The sequence below is a fragment of the Hippocampus comes genome, unplaced genomic scaffold, assembly GCF_001891065.2.
Source record: "Hippocampus comes isolate QL1 unplaced genomic scaffold, H_comes_QL1_v1.1 scaffold111, whole genome shotgun sequence".
Classification (NCBI taxonomy): domain Eukaryota; kingdom Metazoa; phylum Chordata; class Actinopteri; order Syngnathiformes; family Syngnathidae; genus Hippocampus; species Hippocampus comes.
The window spans coordinates 3,254,751-3,274,958 of NW_017805698.1; the positions used below are offsets into that span (position 1 = coordinate 3,254,751).

At 41.4% G+C, this 20,208-nt stretch overlaps 1 protein-coding gene across 2 annotated transcripts in view; it reads left to right on the plus strand.

Annotated features, from left to right (window-relative positions):
* Positions 1-97: 97 nt before the first annotated feature.
* Positions 98-20,208, plus strand: part of LOC109523275 (disco-interacting protein 2 homolog A) — a 75,796-nt gene continuing 55,685 nt past the window's right edge. Inside the window, exon 1 of one of the 2 annotated variants that reach the window (XM_019882295.1) lies at positions 98-243. In XM_019882295.1, the coding sequence (XP_019737854.1) occupies positions 120-243 (124 nt within the window). In that variant the 5' untranslated portion in view covers positions 98-119. The remainder of the gene's footprint in view (positions 244-20,208) is intronic. The other variant, XM_019882296.1, reaches the window with a different exon arrangement.

The window sequence follows — 20,208 nt, forward strand, 5'->3', positions numbered from 1 at the left end:
ACCCTGTTTTCTCACCACACCGGTGACCGAAACGGTATTTTCCCGGAGGATCGTGTGGCTCTGTTTGTTTCGCTTGAAAAAAGCAATCCCGTGGATAGATCTGTGCTTTTTGAACCGGGATGGCCGAGAGAACCTCTGCCGGGCTGCTGACCGTGACTCTGGAGCCCACGCCGGCTGTCGCTATGACCCTGCCGGCGGAGGTCCGAGCCAAGTTGGCCGAGTTGGAGTTGGAGCTGTCTGAAGGTACCTCGAACACTGTCATAACGTTTTGTTTTTCTGCCCTTTGTCAATTCGCAAAGATGGGACGCTTTTCTGGTCATGTTGACACACTGTAAGGCAAACATTTTACAATAGAAAAACGTCACAAAATGTGGATGCACAAATTATGTACCTGCCGCATCTCGCGGAAGAGCATTAAATTGTTCTGCGTGTCACTATACGTTGCTGGCATATACTGACGACAAATATATTGTACATTCTTTGTGTTAAATAAAGATACTGGATTAATTTCCCCACACCTGATCAAGACACTATGTGAGTTTGTTTCTCAACATTTATTGCTGCATATTTTACTTACTAAAAAGCACTGTAGCAACACATATGACACCAAGTATACAGTCATGAATTGACTTAAGGACTTTGAGGATCAGCGCCTCATATCATGGATGATGAAACTGTACACAAGTGTACAGTAATGGAAGGGCAATAGGGCATTTAATTGTTCTGCTTGTCACTTTACGTCAATGGCAAAGAGATGGGGTACATTTGTAGGAAATATGTCATTGCTTTAGGACTTATTTTCTCTCTTGTGAGGCATACTGGTTGGGAATCATTGGTTTAATTAATAATTTGATAGTTCCTAAAGCTGATGTATGTTTCTTGCCATTTTGACACACTTGGTAGTGTTTCTTTCTCAAACTTTATCAAGCCAGAGCACATGTAATGTACACATGACCAAACAAAAATATGACACATATTGTATAATACTTGATACACGAAACCACTACGTTATAGATGAACAAAGTCACTGTTGTAGCCCTCATGTGTGCTTGTTGATGTAAAGTTTTTGTCGGCGTACATTAGTGGAATGTCTGCGTGGACACACCCATGCATGATGCTGCTCTGTGCTGGTTTTGGGGGACACACAATGGGCATGTCTGTACATTTGGATCTTGTTGAACAGAATGCAGCTAACTTCAAGAAAACAAAGAAAGTTTGACACAGTCTTTATTGTCACAAAGGCTTTGTTAGTATTATGTCATTGTCCATTAAAGTTAATCAAACAGTAGATTCTTATACCACTCTTACACTGACTACAAGGTGTCGCTCATTTTTTGTCTTTGCTCCAATGGCGAAAGTGACATAGTCTATCCAGAGCCAAGATTTGAACCCCAGAACTGTGAGGCAGACATGCTAAGCACTAGTTTACCGTAGTGACACCTAATACTATTCAAACTCCCCATATGAAAATAACCCCCAATATTTTTTGGAGAGGTGGGAGGAAGCCATAGTAGTACTGCGAGGACAAAGCTGAGATTCAAACGTCAGAACTGTAATGCAAAAGCGCTGAGCCAATCAACCACCATGCTAACCAGCCATAAATGAGTAAAGCAATCAAAAGAAATACACTGAGCATGATGGTAACTGGGCGGGTCTTCTTGTGCCTTGTGAATGGAGTACTTTCTGAAATGTTATTTTGCAGCAAAAATACTCAAGGCAGATTTTCCTTAGCCTGTTATTTTCAAAGTACATAGACACACAGCAGCCTTAAAGTTCAACCAGGCCACTTGACCTTTGATTTGTTCAGATTTCAAAACAATAACCTCTGTCATATGAATTTAACATGCTTAACTATTTGACACATGTGGCACATGTCCCTCACAGATTTTATATTTTCACTCACAACTGACACACAGGTGTAAAAGTTAACTAGAAGTTAATTACAAAATTCAGTAAAACCTTGAAAGTGTCAATCTGATTTGTTAAAACAAGCAAACAAAACAACCCCCCCACCCCCCAATATAGTAGGCCTTCTTGTGGGACATTAAAAAATAAATAAATACAATCTCCACAAGAACCACAGAGGATAAAGCAACCACTGTTGCATTAATAAACATTACACTGCTTGGACAACTTCCTCAAACAATTAACAACTATAAGTGCTGCTTATCTGTTCGTTAATGATAATCAGTGAGTTGGACAAAACTCAATGCAGGTCTGCTTACCTTACGAGAAGTCACATACCACATTTTAAGAAATAAGCAGATAAAAAGATTCATCGGGTGTTTTAATTTCGCACGTGAAATTAGTATCCAAACAATATCTAGTCCAATTTTTCACAATATGTCCCCTTAAACTTAAAAAAGTCAGTTTTAAAGTAACAGTGACATTCTTCAAAACAAGTGAACTGTTGATGAAATGTAAAGCGTCAAAACAAACCAACACCAAATACAAGAGCTGCCACAAGGCCGCTATTGGAACCAATGAGTGGAGCAAAGCTATGTGTCCAGTTTTCTCTTCCTGCTCTCCACATGACACATCCAGATAGCAGCACTTCCCTCTGCTTTCTGCCCATTCTCCTCCCGCTGCGGTTCTGTGCCCCACCGCTCCCCACCTCCACGGCCTCTACGCTTCACTGTCTCATGGAATAGACAGAGCGTTGTGTCGGAAAGCAGGTCGTTGATTTTTCCCGCCCTTGTCAATGAGCTCTTCTCACAGGGACATTGGACGTGTACCGTTGCATCTGTTTTAGTATACTGTATCTGAGTTTGTACGGCTAACCTTTTAGAAAAGCACAGGAACGCTGTATTATCCATGGGCCAGAATGAATGTGTCTCGTATGTTTTGCTAAGCAGTCTACCGGCGGAAGCAGCAGCCGCAGCGGCGGAGCTGAAATGATTCGGCAGCTTAGCTCGATAATATTTCAGCGTCAGCAGTCAAAACCTGCCGACGTGTGAAATAAACAATCTGTTTTGAAATACAGTGGCAGGCACTCAATGTCATTTTCCTCTCTTCTTTTAGTTTTTTTCAGGCTGCATCCCACAAGCTGACCTCTGTTGTCTGTCCCGATTGGTATTAAAGCGACCTATGGAAAATATTGAACTTTTTAATGGCCTACATAGACCGTTTCACCATGATAGCACAAATACTTCCTTACATACAATAGCTCCAATAGCAACACTGGTAAAGGAACCCTTCTTCTGTGTGTCATCTGACCAAAACAGACGCATTTTAAAAAGTGTAAGTGGCTTGCATGATAATTTTAGCCTTCTTTTCTACCACCGTGGTATGAAAGTATGAAGCGTTAATTGAAAAGATGTTACGGGAGATAAATTGCTCCCAAGGAAGACATAATGCCGCCTGCAATTTAAACCTAACAGGTAAGTTGATGTAAAAAAAAAAAAAAAAAAAAAATCTTTGAAATTCAGGCATACAGTAGTTCACGTGGTAGAGCTAGAGTTAGCTAGCAAGATAGGCTAGCCGTTATATTTTGCTAAATTATTACAGACAACCCAACCAAAAATGTTATACATATAATACCTTTACATAATTACCCTCACACAAGATTTCTCCACTCATTAATTGATCAACTAGGGTGAGTGTAGATTCTGAACCACTTTCCAGTGAGTACATTGTCTGAATAACCATCATGCAGAGGCCCTATCATGCAGGCACCGCCTCTGTAATCATTTCAAAGCCAAAAGGTAAGCAGAGCTGCATTGAGATTTGTTGGATGCGCAAATTAGCATGAGCTAATGTTAGCTTCTCCTCATTGGCACAAATAGTACTTGACTGCTCGGTGAAGTTGTTGACGTGCTGGCATCGTGGTCTATTTGTGTTCGGTGACGATTCTTATGTGCCACATACACACAGTGTAGTGTATGAAGCACTGGTCTCCACAAGCTACAGAGGTTGTCACTATTTTTCCCCACACTGTTCTGCTCCTGCAAGCGGGAGCCACTTGAGTAGTGATGCGCAGTGCCTGGTTCAGTCAATGTTTTCCAAAAGTAAAAGCATATGTTTGCAAATATTTTATGTTTAAGCACAAAATATGCTAAATTCAGCAAGACCAGAAATCAGATGCGCAAAGTGCAATATACTTATATTTTGATGAGAACATGTTAGTAAAACACAGATTTTGTTTTGAATTATAAAATATATATATTTTGGAAATAAAAAAAAAAAGCACCATATCCCCCCTGGTAGAACTGTAAATATCCTCTTGTTTTTAGAGGCGCAGCACATGACGTACAGCTCATAAATCCAGTTTTAGTTTTGATTGGCTGTCTCCAAAATGACCAAATCCTTTTGTTGTTGGTTTTCCCAAAACCCTCCCATCCTAAATACTACACACCACAGTGGAGAGGAGCGGGGCTGTTTGTTAATTCACAGCTGATGTGGACGAGTGGTCCAGAGATGGGGTGGAAAGGAGGGCAAGAAGACAGATGAACCCCATTATCTCCTGCTGGGATGAAGGAGGAGGGTTTGTCTTGTCTGCTGGGAAATTCATAGTCTCTCCTTCGCTCATTCCTCAAATGGTTTCTTCCCTTCTCTGTTAGTTCACCGCACCCTCCGATCACAAGCAATTTTTTTTTTTAATGCCCCCCCCCCCCCCCCCCCCCCCAGGAAAGTTGGCAAACACCAGTCACGACTGATCGTTTAGTTTCTTTGCTGCTCCCATGTGGCAAATATTTACAGAGTTTTAGTGTGTTAATGATGGGAAGATGTGCGACTTTGTAAAAGAACAATGAGAAAGTGTGAACTTTTTGAGAGATCTGGTCAGAAAAAAAAAAGATGTGTCATATGTTTTGGTTCCGGTAAAGATGACCCAATCCCAATGGAAGTGAAGGTTTGACCTTTTTGAGTTTATCTCAAGGAAGACATATGGTGCATTTATTCCCCAAAATTTGAAACAGTTCTCGTATGTCCTAACAGTGTGGCTGTGACGTGACAAAATAACCCAACGGATCGAGCATTATAACAAATTAACTAATTCCATTTACTATTGACTGTTCATCTCGTGCAAATGAGCGACGATGTGCTGCTGTTTAATTGTCATCCCCAGGTCACCAGAAAAAAACAAAACAAAAACTGACACACCAAACAAGAAAATCAAACACTGCATATCCAAACACCAAAATGTCCAACAAAGTATTAACTCTGCATGTGTTGAATCGTGAGTCACTCTATTTTACACTCACATTGAGAGTTGGCAACGCTTTCCGGAATGTGAAGGTCATGGGCCATAGCTGGATGTCTTTGTAGCTTTTAATGCTCAGACCACTCGATGGAGGGCGAAGCGGTCCAGCACAGTTCCCTCTTTGAGACCACTTTCCTCTCATAAGTCAAGAAGTATAAACTTTCACCGGGCTCCCCTTGGGGAATGTCAGCCTATTGATGAGCCAAATCAAGCATTTAAGATGTTTGATTTTCACTGTTGCTGGTTAGCAGGATAACGTAAAAAGGATCCAAGAGGGAAAGAATGTCGAGCCCTGGAGTGAGTGTTCGCCTTTTGCTCCCTTGAAGTCCAGTTGGCAGATGCCATTGTGTCTGTAACAGTGGTGAATGTTACTGGAGACTCGTGCATATTTCAAGGGTGTGTCTCTGAACAGAGGAGAACTTCAAATTCTTGGACCGCGCTGTGATGTTTTTGCTTTTTGTACTGCACATGAACGGATGACGAATGTTGTTACCCTTTCAGATTGATAGATATTTCTACTCTTTGTTTCACTTTGTGTTGTCTTCCATTAATTGAATTGCTCTTGGTCATGAGCCAGAAAAGAACTCGCAACAGTTGTTGTGGATCTGATTAAACATGCGGCTTCAGGGAATTCTGTTTCGACTCTGAACATTCTGAGATTTCCATGACATTTTTATGGCAATTTCGATGTTTTATTTTTTTTCAGGAGTGGAATTTAGAAACATAAAGCGTTTAGTAGTTAGGGTACAATTGTGTTCTCAGTAAACATAGTGTGTTTAAAACAAAAGTTCAAGTTCCATACTTGCAAATGCACTGGGGAATACTGCACATCAAATATGTTTTGAATGGGAATAGGCTATGCAGAGTTCCCAGTGCATTGGTTTGTATGAAAAAAACAAAACTATGATAACTATTTTGAGCACGGCACTTTTTTTTTCAACTTACACTGCTATTATTTCTGAAGTGTATATAATTTCAGCTCTGACTGAAGGGTTTCACTCTGGACCGACTGTGATTCTATGTTTCAATGAGCTGTTACTGAAGGTAAACAATGGTGAGTAGGCTCTTTGCTACCGCAAATTCCATAATGCCTGTCGTAATGGTTCAAAATAAGACTTGATGTTTGCGCATGAATCTGGACATTTGGTGACATTTTGTTGAATGGGGGGAAAATGGAATGTTTATATCGAGTAAAACTATTTAAAGGGAGAGGAGAATGTCTGAATGTTCAGAATTTTTCAGTGTGATTGTGGTGTCATAATTCACGGTTCAGCATTCACAAAATTGCTGCTTTATTTTGAAAACTATACTCCGGTATTTACGGGAAAAAAACTCACCTATTTGCTGTTTTTTTTTGTGCGTAGACCAAAACAATAGGGCCATCTGGTGGCATATTGGTGCCTCTGAATTACGTTGAAGTAAGTTGTGGGCTTTTGTTTAGATCAAATTAGTCCTGTGCTGCCACCTTGTGGCATGGAAAGGTAATTACTGTACAATTACATTTTTTGAGGTTAACTTTACACCGATATGATTGAGTGGACTGAAAGCAGCTGATATTTTGCATTTTATGCCAAATTGGCTATCGACTGTAATGTCATTATTTGCGCAATCTTATCAATGACATCAATGATTGGATCTGCGAAATAAGACATTACATCAAAGTGAGCAAACACAACCTCGTTCAGTCCGGCGTCATTCTGTGCCCCCATTGCGTGTTATGTATGTGAGCTCGAAAGCTATAATCCATTTTCAGCCATGTGTCTTATGAGCGGAAAGACTTTCTCTGGGAGGTGGAAGTTCCGCCTCCGCACCATCGACCATCCAATCGCAAAGTATGTTAAGCTATTCTTACGACGCAATGACATATAAAATAAATACAGTTTGCATAGGTAGGGTGGAATCTGTACATCATACACGACAGTGTTGGATAAAATAATCGTGGTCTGTGAGCACCGGGGCTTCCGCAGGAGCACAGTGTGAAGTCGTGCCATGGACCTTTAATGACAGAACAGTAGAACGCCATTGCCAGTCTCCAGCCAAGCCACCATCTTGTCCTTCCTGACACACAGGCCTGAGCTTCCCATAGGCCATCAGGTTTTGAGTCTCGCTCCGCACGGGGTGCTTTCAAAACAGAGAAAATGAGCGGCGACCTCTCAGGTTCGTTGTATTTTTAGTTGACGTGGCTGCCAGATACTGTGCCTGATTTGGTGCCAGGGATGACACTGCGTGTGTCCTTGCTGTGAGAGATGCTGACTAAACAGACCACTTTCGCCTCATCAAGGACGCCACAATCAGAAAGCGTTGTCCTTCTCATTTTTCTCGCCGGCGTGGCTTTCTGTTTGGCCCCGGTTAACATCCCGCTGTCTCGTTACACAGCTGAGTCCACCTCTTTGATCCCTGACCCCTCCCTGTGTCCATCTGGTTGAAAGTAGTAGCATGGAAATTGGACGGCGTGGATGTACCACCCCCGCCCTCCCGATTAGCGCCAAAATTCAATCTCATCTTTTTCTGCTCCTGTCACTGACTGCTTTCACACCGCAGCATAGCATCACACAACTAGATAATGAGTTGCCCGATGCCGGAATCTGCCATGACGTTTAAAATTCTTGTCGGAAAGGAACAATTGCTTTCAACACAATAAATCGTAGGGATTTCCTCATGAAATGGTTTTGCCCCTGAGTCCGAGTCGCTTGTCTGCCAATACTGACTCCCAATCTGATACAGAGAAGAAGAGACTGCATCCAAATTGTCTGAAGCATTTTTTTGATAATTCAAGTAAGTGAAATAAGTGTAAGTCTAGAGCAACACTGGTTCAAGCCAAGTGAAATAGATAGATGAATTTCATATAGCTCCTCTTCTTTTTTTTCAGTCAACCACCCTTGTAATGTTCAGCAATCAACTCGTGGTCTCCTTTTTCCTGTTCATGTGCAAACAAATTGGTGCTGTAGAGTCAGCCTTAAAAAGTTGCCTCTTGAAGAACCGACAAGCAATTGTGTGGTCCACCAGCAGTTGCGGACGTGACGTCATTTTCACGCCACCAGACAAACTGGAATTAAGAATTATTTTCTCGTGTTTTGACCTTCAAAAATTAATTAAAAAAAATCTTTGTTAAAAAATAAATAAACAAACAAACAAAAAAAGAATTCCCAGATCTGATTCATCCTCTGAAGGGGAAAATTTGCCACATGGACTTTGTCTACCATTGCTGCCGATCTCACTATGTTTGCATGTCATATTTCTGCATTCATAGGCAGACAACATCATACTGCAGAGCTGATGTGACAACATAGCTGCGGTGCCTTTCACACTTGAAGTTTCATGAATCACAGGCTCACGTGCGGTCATGGAGAGATTCACCACATCGACAATGGGCTCTACTTACCTTACATATCTGGTTCTTTCACTTGTTAGTCCTTTAAGAATTAAGGGTTAGTGCGTCATATAAAGCGTTGCATAATATTATTGACAGAAGGGCTGGTGAATCCGGACTGGAATCCCTTTTGACTGAGAGCAAACAAACAGGTTATCAATGTTTAATTAAACGCTTCAGTGTTACTTTATTCCAGGGAGCTCATGTAATGGTCCACAGACACGCTAGTGCCAACAACACCTAATTAGCCTCTGTGGACCTTGAACTTGTAGCAGCGACAAGGGTCAGGTTTGCAGATGATGTCAGGACCCTGACCTCAGCTGTGCAGTCACCAGGGACCTGGCAAGTCAGAAAAACCACATGTGCACTTTTTTTGTCGGAAATATTGTGTTTGCATACCTGCGGCCGTGAAACATTTCAGTGCAACCTCTTGTGAGGCTGGATCGACACTTCAGGTCAGGTTACATGAGCAGACGCAGGTGTCTATCATGGCTGTCACGATCTAAACTTTTTAGAATCGATTGTCCTATCGATTATTCCATTGAAGAACTGAGTAATGAGTTGGGTTTGCAGTCTGAAAGTAAAAACACACCGGTGGAAGTAAACTCTGAGATGCTTACTGAGCTGAAGTCTGAGATACGCTTTCCCTGCGCGAGCCGTTTCAGGCCTTTTTTGTTATTCTCTGGAGTTATCACGCATGATTACTTCCGCACGCCAAAGTTTGGTTGGTTTAGAATTCCACTGTATGCGTCTTTGAATTCAGGTGGGAAATAAACAAAAGCATAAATAAAAACAGTTTTTTTTTTTGTCTTGCTCATTGGTCGTATGTCTAGCTTACTCAGGTGTGACGTGCTGATCAAAGACAAGCGAGGGCCTCTCGGAACGCAGCGGGCCGTATTGTGATCACCCGAGGTGGAAAGCAAACAAGAGCCAAAAATGTGTGGAATGTGATTGGACTTTTCAACTAAAGTGTGAGGAAGAGGGGATTCCAAACTCCGAGCGCACACAGAGGCAAATAGTGAAAACTAGGCGAGCTCAGTCTTTTAGAAGACCCAAGTTATGGCCAAGTTATTCCACTCCCCCTTACCTCATCGTCTCCCAGTAGAATGTGGGAGGGAAAGAATGGATTTTTTTTTTGTTGTTGTGTGATTGTCAGTCGGCCTTTTGAAAGATATAAAACTGGAGATTATGTCCTGGAAAAGTGTGTTTATCTGAGCTCCTCCCTGTCTCCCGAGATGTTTTCTAGAGTGCTGAATGTCAAGGAAAATCAGGACTTCACAGGAAAAAGTTGGAATAGACCTCTGAGCTGCACAAAAATATTATGGACTAGGCACGGTCGGTTATCTTATGATGATGGTACGGCTCTAAAATGTATGATTTTGTAATATTTGGATACTTTTTTTTCTTTTTTCATTGAATATCTTCTGTTATTTTCGAAACTGATGACTCATAATTTGCGCATTACTGAATGTAAAAAAAAAAAAAAAAAATTGAATATATGTATAAAATGAAAACTGAAATATAAACGGCTTTGGCCAGCATTTATGCGAATGGAGATGTTTATTCAGGTTGAATTATTTTTAATACGTCACGGGGAAGTATTTTACACACGCGATAAGACTTTATTCTTTAGCTTGCATATCAGGAAGACTATATAAACATGTGCATTGGTAGGTGCTGCTGTTTTGCTTACTTCAAATTGGCTGAGCACTTGCATGCCATTTTTTTTTCCTGCGGTAAAAAGGCAGTTGTCTATATGGCGTTGTTTACAGGCCGCTACGGTAATCGATCAGTTGTTCGTTTTCAATACTTTTCATGAGATCGGGTAATCTCTCTGAATTTCCTGAATTGCGTTTTCGCTCCAGGTTTTGTCTTACAACAAATAATGCAATCTCTTGGAGTTGTCCCATATCGTCTTTGTGGATGTAGCTCAACCTTCCAACCCTGATGTCCTGTTCACTTCTTCAAACAGCAAATGAAGTTCCGACTGAATCAATGGCAGGATAATTAGGTTCAAGGGATGCAAATAACCAATTAATTCTGCACAAGCCCCCCTTAAAATTCTTCAAGATCAATTGATTTGCTATGAACATCAATTAATGTCATCGAGAGTTCTTTTTCAGTATGTTTCGTCTGTAAAATGGAAGTTTTACATCATCCTGATAAAAATACACATAAAGAGAATAAGGCCTGTGCTCGGTGCTGCGGTCACAAGTTGTTGGTTGATTGAGGTCATTGGAATAAGAGCACGTGTCAAAAAAAGAAGTGCAGCAGCTTGTCATAAACCATTCGACATAACTGCCATTAAACGTCTATCACAGTCAACAGTCCATCTTCCTGGTTAAACATCAACCCGCGCTGCAGTTATCTACCATCATGTTTCTGTGCAATAAACCTTGACGGTTTCCCCTTTACTACTTATTTATAGCCTGACTGTTTTTTTTTTCCCCCCCAGATTTTATTTAGCATTTTATTTTGGAACGACCATCATTATTTAGGTTTCTGAATTATAATGACCTCATTACACGACATGTAGTATCACTCGGAGCCGAGAAAGAGATTTCCTCAAGTCTTTTCCTGGCTCCGACTATGAATGCTCAGTCTTTCCAAGTGCCTGTTCAACTCTGTTTTCTCTGGCACTTCCAACAGAACACATGTTTTACTGATAAGGAGTTCAGAGAGAGGTAAGTGGTTGTCAAGGTTTTTGACTCTTGACAACAGGTGAACCTTTCCTAAAATGGCATCTGATGTGTATAAACATGAACAAACTCTGCTTGCGCGCTTGGTCCTCTTCGTACATAGTGAGGTCATAGCCATGTGGCAAAGACCACGTGGGCTATCCAGACACTGATAATCTCTAATGAACTACATATGCCCTTGCTGAATGCGAATTTAATGCAGGCTGTGTAGTGAGTGTGTTCTCCTGTGTGGTGGACTTGTTTTGACTTGAGGGGATGTTTTGGGTCCTCAATTTTTGAAGTCCACCCCTACTTAAACGTGGCACCTGAATTATTATTATTTTTTTAAATCCGAAATATAGAACCCCTTTCAACGGCCCGGCACTTTTTTGAGCAAATTGCGCTGGGTAAAAACACCCTGAACATCCTTCACACTCTAGGCTAATCTGTCAAGATAATCGCAAAAGAAATTAGACAACCAGATCTTTTTCTGGCATTGGTCAGAAAAAAGGGGAATTATTATCTTGACGAATCTTTTTGCGTTCACTGTGCTTGAACGGTGGGATCCCCGAGCACTCATTGAGGCTCACGCCGTCTAAAACAAACACGCGCGACATCATCTCCGTGTTCCGAGTGCCAGCATTCTTGACATAGATGTGTCAGCTCTCACTCGCATGCGGTTGACATTCATGGCCGCCGTCCCATAACATGTTTGTGAGCCATTCTTTGGCTTGGAGTTCTGCTGTTGAATCCCTTGCCCCCTCTTTGCAGTGTCCATATCCCCGGGGCTAGCCTCAAATATTCAACCAAACATTTCGATATCGCCTCATTGGAAAGGCATGTGCCATGTGGGGCGGTTGGGTAATTTTACCATTTGTTTTATAAAGTCCAACCCACTCGCGGTGCGTTCCATAGCAGCCCAGATGAGACTGACACACCTGCCAAATTCTCAGACGCGATCACACTTTGATCCAAATTTATACAAGGCTGTTGTACAAATAATCTAACCTATTAGTATGGTGCGATCTTAATTTTAAGATGGTACGAACATACAACGTTACAAACTAGTTTGCAAAGCAGGTGGGAATAAGAGTTCACGTGGAAAAAGAAGCGACACTCAATTACAGCCGTGCTTACTGTTTTTTGTTTTCCATTGGATTGTTTTATACGTGTCGGCTAGGTAGACTATGGCAAAGTCTGTGTTGTGTTTTCTGAGATGTCACTGAAGAGGTATAATGAAGGTACAGTTTATCTTAGCAACCTTGTAAAAGGTCCGTGCATGACACGTGACCGAGATTGGTTTGAAAGGCAAATGCCGCCCAAAGTCGCAACATTTTGACCTGTTGTACAGCCAACAGGTAAAAAGCATTTTTTTTCTTTATATTGTGACTTTTATGTTGTCTGCTTTAACTGTGTTACGTTTGCTCCAAAGTCGCAACATTTTGACCCGTTGTACAGCCGACAGGTAAAAAGCATTTTTTTTTCTTTATATTGTGGCTTTTATGTTGTCTGCTTTAACTGTGTTACGTTTGCAATGTTTGTGCTCTATAATGTCGCGGTTTACTGGTAGCGCTACTTTTGCTTGAAGTCGTAAATTAAAAGGAAAAAGGAAAAGGGAAAAAAATACAAAAGTGTGAGCTGAGTAATTCCCACATACCTCGTGGTCAAACCCTTTTCCGTAGGGGAAAACGGAACAGTCTGATTTATGTTGAAATTCAGGTAATGTGTCTGCCCTAGGGATGGAACTCAAAACAGAGGACGTTATGTCTTGCTTGAGCTAGTCCAATTCCTATACATTTAAGACAGATTTAAGGAGTTTTATCTATTTATTTTTTCATATTCTGGTCAAATTTAAGGGCAACCCTCATTGCGACTGACCTTTACGTCAAGTATGGTGAGCTGAAGTACAAACGAATTGCCCAATTTGTCCTTAGACGATGAAAGATTAGGATTCAGGAAGTCAAGAACTACCCCTGATTGTTTACCTAATGGACCTATCTGTCAATATTTTTATGTATGTGGTGTATAGCTTCCTCTGTCTGGTGAAATCATCACCAGGGACCCCTTCCTCAACTTTGTGTTCTTTGGCACTGGTAGTCTGCGCATACACTTTTGAATCCATGCGATCATACATGTTGACCGCCCATGCATAAACGCACCGCAGTTCTTCCTGGTTCAAGCCTGTTAATTGAATTGAGACTGTGGCTTTGGGCCCTGGCTCATGAGTGAAAGGATAAGTGCAAAAGCAGACGTTGTGCTTTGCTTGGAACTGACCACTTGGATCACGTTTGCAGCATTTTTCCTGCACAGAATGGTGCTCGGTCTAGTGGTAATTCCCAACCGGGGTGCCGTGTGAGAGATCAACGAGGGATGTTCAAAGAAAATGTCCAATTTTACCAAAGAAGATATTTATTGTCCTCAGGCGGCAATTTGGTTTGCTTCTGTGTGGCAAAATCAAACACAGGCTAAAAGAATGTGAAATTATGATTCATTAATAGCAACTATCGTATTTCTCTGCCAGTGATGTATAGTGACCGGCAAAGCAAAAATTGTTTCCATTAGATAGACGAAGGTTCAATAAACCGATGTATCCATCCACCTGTTGCTATTGATACACGTGAATAAGTACTTGCGACATGGTTGGTGGTATGCTGTGAGATCATTCTTACGTAAAATGGGTGCCTTGGCTCACAGGTTGTCAAACACTGGTCATAAATGCTTATTGTCTTTTATAAGGCTGGCCAGAGGTCATTTTTCAAATTAGTTACTCTGCCCTGGGCACCCATAGAATATTTTCAAAATTTCCAATATTTGCTACTTGGTCTCTGTAGGAGGTTCTGCTTACCAGACTGACTGATATTGATTTAAATGACGGTTGCTTGGCCTTGCTGAACGTCTGCACTCAGCTAAGTGTCGTCGTGGTTCTAGACATAAATGTTTAAAACTATCATACAGTGTCAACATAACGATTACACTGTCTAACGTTGAAGCAGTCATTTGTTTACTCACCTCGAACATTGATGTGGAGTGATGGATGTTGAACGTATGCACTTGGGAGGCACGTCTCTTCCCATAAAGGCGAAATGCGACCGTCTTTCACATTTTACACATTGTACGTTTCGTTCTTCTTTTGCTATTATTGTCATCATATTGCACGTAGAAACTTGGACGGAGATGTGATACTTGCGAAGTGAATCTTATGAAAGCTCACGGAGATATGCGAAGGTTGCGCGTGACTCTGTTTTATGTACTTATTCAAAAATGTGTTTTTTCAGGAACATTCTGTGCTTCACTTTGCACAACTGCCATGTCACTTGACTTTATAGGTTCCACTGTACCAATAACAATTTGCAAGTGTTTTTATAAACTTGTAAAATGTTCATATCTTTTCCATAGCAAATTAGCTTGCCGTTGCCTTGCCTAGCTCCCCTGCTAAAATGTCGTCCAAAGGCGGCTCGGTTTGTGTCAACATGCGGAATTGGCACTTTGGGGAAAATGTATTGGAATGTTTGTCGACTCATACGCATTATTATTCAAATGCTAATCATTGTGGAGCTTTGACTATCTCGAGGGGCTTCTGCAACAGACTCGCTTCTGGCAGGTTATTGTCCGTTTGACAGCTATGACTTGCGTATTTGCATGTTGTAATAACTCCCCGCCACAGTGCAAGTGTTCATAGAGGTCCCGAGGCTGCGAGGTACTCCGTGAAGAGTTATTGAGCTGCAGGAAATATTGACTGCCCTGGAGGAACATTCCTGCTTGGTTTCACGCCGCAGATGTTGTACTTGAGAATTGTTTCAAATGTTTCTTATACCGACAAGACAAAACTTACCTTGGCTCACCTCATATCTGTGCCTGTGATGCACTGTAATTAGTCGAGGCCCACAGTCGATCCCTAACAGTAGTGAACTCGTAATTACAATATTTGTATGCAACATTCCAGTTTTGACGAAGGCTTTGTCATGCTAACATAACCGGTGAGTCTTAATTTCATCGTCAACATACCTTCGCAGTCGAGAAGCGGCCTTCGGGCTATATGACTGCTATGGGATAGGCCTGGTAAAGTCTCAGTATCAGCTCAGGCAAAGTACGAAAGGTGAAACGAAGAGAAAGTTGATCCCCAAGTCACGCTGGCAAGTTATAAATCACGTCTAAAATGAATGAGAATGTTATCTGATGGATGCATGTGACAGTTCAACATCGACATTAGAGATTCTCATCCGATACACCAGGTTTTGAAACCGAAAGGGGATCATTTACCGATGAACTAATCATTCAGACCATTTGTTTGTATTCTGTCCCGAGATAAAGACCTTAGAATGGCTTTATCCCCTGTTTTGACTGACCATCTTATCGACCACAGGAACCAGAAGTCTTCATTATACGCTTCACTTCCCGATGGCTTCCTCTTGTTGCATTTAAGATATGCAGCATGTGGAATTCTTACACGCATATGGTGCATATCAATGAAAAAAAAAAAATAGTCATTCAAATGTGTCCACAAGACGTTTGAGAACCATTCCGTTGCACACGTTGTGGCCGTATCTTGTTGAATCCAGTCTAATGTAATGTGACTAGACACACAGGTGGAGATTGAAGCGTTCAATAGCGGCAGGAGACATCCCGACAGACTCAAATTTGCACTAATGAAGTGGAAAAATGAAATGCTGCTCTTATGATGCATTTTGTCACATACACCGAGTAAAAGGACCGTCATATACGGTACATCTTCTGGTTCCTGATTTGTGACATTCTCACATAAATATATATTGTAGAGTACATTTCTGCGAATGCTTAAGATTGGATTTACCCATTTATTACTCCCAGCGGCACTTTTTTTTTTTCTCCTTCAATGGCACTGTTTGCGGGGAAAAAAAACATACTAAATTGGTTGTGGATACAAAACTGATATGAAGAGTAGTTGGTGCACGCCAATTAAATGGTATGAGATGTCTAATTTGATTCATATTTTGCATTTTTACGGCCAAATGTTGATGCCTGTGTCATTGTTTATCTGCATTTTGAGAGATATTGGTGGTAATAGGTCACTTGAAAGTACCAACACTGGTATGGGTACTTAGACTTGATCCAGTCTTAGTCTTTTTTTTTTAACATTTTTATTATTATTATTATTATTATTATTTTTCAATATAAGGAACGGAGACATTTTTTGATTCAGTTTCCTAAATCCCACACTTCCCACAACAAACATTTACCAACTGTCCGGCATGTTATGGTGGACAAGAAATACCAATTTGCTGCTTATTGACACATGCTCTTGTGTTCACTTGGGGGTAATCAATTATAAAGACATTGGCAAATCAACCATTCCTGTTTCATGTGATTTGTCACACTGAACCGTGCCCAGATCGCTCTGTGGTGTCCATATACTTCCTGCTTGGAGAAGAGTTGACGGAACAGTAACGTCAAATTGGAGGTGGGGGGTGGGGGGAATTGCTGCGAGGTAACCATAGTACAGTAAACGGCGTTATCAGGACTGCTGCAGAAGGAAGTGTCACTCCGCTCGTGAATGGGCAAACCTTGGATCTTTTTTAGGCTGCTATTTCCGACTACTGGATGCCTGACCCTTTTGAGATGAGGATGTGGATTGCATGGATTAGAACATTGGATGAATATAAATCTTTTTTCCTGTACTTCAGGAACAACAAACATATTGTGATGCTGACTTAAATTGCTGAAGACCAAACTCAAAAAGAAAGGTCATACGAATGGCACGAGTTTTATTTGGCCACTTCTCTCCACCTGAATTAAACTCGTTTATGCATATTCTGAGCCCTTTGTTAGGTGCATTTGCAGGTGTTCCTAATATTGTGGCTATATCAATCTCCAATGCCGTTTGCAGTCACGTGTTAGTTGGTTCAGCTGGCCAGCTTGGCTTCAGATGTACAACATTGCGGCTTGCAGCCTGCGTGCCACATGCTAAAGTCAGATGTGACCCGAACAGAGCCGCTGGTCTATTTAACCTCAGTCAGGGGCCACGAGCTTCAAAAGAGCTTCTGGCCTAAGGCTGACCTTTTATGGCTCGCCCACAGAATTATATCTCTAAGCCTGATGCTACCTCGTAGTGGGTGAACTCAAGGCCAATGGGGATGAATAATCTTCCAGGGATGAACATCTGTAGTTTTTGCAATACCACCAATGAACCAAAGGGCCACATGGTCTCACCTTAAAGCCGGGATGGTTTCATGAAATCCATTAGCAGCTTGTTTATGAACCAGATGAGCACATGAACTTTGAGGGGAAAGATGAATGGAACAATGTTTATCATTCGGCTCAACACGCTCTCAAAACAGTTGGGCTAAAAATAACTAATTTTGCGTTAAACGGTAACTCAAATCTCGAGTGGAGGTATTGAACCGTGTTTGTGACACCAAATTTCTCAGACAGTTCAATCCTAATATCCCAAAATTTCATCGATATGAGCAAGAATGGCATGAGTTGGTCGGATTCCTCTGATTGGAAACGCCAGAGCAGAGATCACAGACCTACAATGCACTATGACAAGCTGAACCGAACAAATCTTTTTCTATGTATCTTTCAAAAACTCCTTTCAGGACATGTGCAGCTAAGGCGAATGAACAGGAAAAGACAACAAAAGAAAGAAAACTGTTCTTTCTCTGCAGTGTGTAGTCAAACATGGCAGATCTCCAGCCTACTTTTACCCTGATGTCATCTAACATGTCTCTGACCTCAACTAGCATCTTGTAGAGCAGCCAACAGTATGGCCACCAGATGAGTATTTTAGAAAAAACAAAACTGTCCACATTCACCGTACAAGGAAAAAAATTGCGTTATTTTAAACATTTCTTTTATGCCTAAATAGTCGTTTGCAATGCAGATGCAAACTGCGAGTGTTTGTTGCTTTTAGCATTGTGTACCAGTGCTCCTCGCTTCCCTCGACTCTTCTTCCATCGTCACACCCCACCCCCGTCGCTCTTCCTGCCTTCTGTACGGTCCTGTTCCATTCACATTTCCTGTTGTGCTCAATGAATGGCACTACAATAGTTCTCCACTTGGAAATAACTGTCGCTGGCCATTTAGTATACTTTTAACATAGCATCCAAACTTGAGCAGTGGCCTTTTTCACAGTGTCCATGGAAAAATACATTTAACTGCACTATATTCACACTGCAGATCGAAGTGGCCTATTCTTATTAATTGGTCTGATTCTTTTTGACTGTCTGTTTATGTATAGCAAGATGGAGGTTAGTGGTTATCACATCTGTCTCACAGTTTGGGGCTTCGAATCTGGATTCTGTCTGTCCTTTGTGAAGTTGGCATGCTTTTCCTGTGCTCGCGTGTATTTTCTCTGACTTCCTCCTACATTCCCAAATCATGCATATTCAATGAAGACTATATTTGGCGAGTCATTGTCTCTATCTGCACTGTGATTGGCTGATGATCGGTCAAGGGTGTGCCGTTCGTCTTGCCCAGAGTCAACTGGCTTAGGCTTCAGTTACACGCAACCCAAATGAAGAGAAGCAAGATAGAAAAAAAGGGTGGCTGTTTGACATCGACAGTACATATCTGATACTACATCTTGTACATAGAAAAAAAAATGCTATAACAGAAGACGTTCATCGACCTCTGCATTTTTTTCCCCCCTGCATCACTGTTCTGTATAAATGGCGCAAAGGTCAATGGAGCAAATTTCCTTCTTTAATGGTGCTGTCAGAGCCATAACAGCGGCAGGACAGCCCTTTTGTCTAAAGCTATGGTGTGATGCCCGGACAGGATGTAAAGTTGCACTTTTCCCCCCCTTGTCATGTTGAAAGCAGTTGTCACACCAAGGCTCTGACATCATCATGGACACAGTTATCTGGGATGAGGGCATTGTCGTGTAAAAACTCAATATCCTCCTTTGCTGAGTTCTGTGCAGATGAGACACGGGCAAATAAATGTCAGAACTTCTGTTACAGCTCTGCTGTGCCTTTTTTATGAGATCGCCATGCGAAAGGGGATAGCTGAATATACAGCTACATTCTGCATTTCTTTCAATTGCTTTCAACACAACAGGACAGGAGAAGTGAGCGGTAGGCGTTAAATTTCACACCACCGCCCCAGGATGACTGACTTTCCTTGCACATAAGTGTCATCCCTACTCTGTTATGGCATGGATACTACGTACCAAGGTGGAAAATGGCGGGTCAACTTCTGTGTCAGTGCTGTTAATACGGGGCAGTTATGTGCGAAAAGGGTCTTGGGATTTGGCATCGGATGTACGTGATCATGTCACTTCAATGAAATCGATAGAGAAGTCTGGAACATGTATATGTGCCCTGCAATTTGTTGGCAACCAAATCGGACATGTTCATTTCAGGTCTGATACAGATACCGATTACTCGTAGTCGAGGAGGCCATTAACCAATATTTGGAGCTGATACATATTTTTATTAAGTAAATAAATCAATTTAATATTGGTGTCAAAAATAAAAGAAAACCCACACCAACTCTTAACTTTATTGAAATATCTTGAAGCATATTACCATAGACGCTAGAGATATTTGTTTTAAAATTCAAACAAAAAGTTCAGGAATTTCACAGGATCGATCATCAGCATGCCTTAAAAAGTTACATTTAAACAGCTCCCGATAATCGTCGACAGTAAAAGCGTATTTTATGAAGTTAGCTGAACATTCAAATAAATAATTCCATGAAGCTAACACAGTTTGAAATTGATCTTTTATCGGCCGTCATATTAAAAAAAAAAAAAAAAAAAAAAAAAAAAAAAAAAAAAAACCCCAATGCTGATATGTGTCAAAATGCCGAATAATCCGTCTATCCCTACTCCAGGGTGTACCCTGCCTCTCATCCCAATCCACCCGGGATAGCCTCCATATCAGCCACGACCCCAATGACAAGTGCTATAGCAATTGGATTGATGTATTAATGTAAGTATGGAAAATGTACAGCCTCGTGTTTTAAATACCACCCCACTT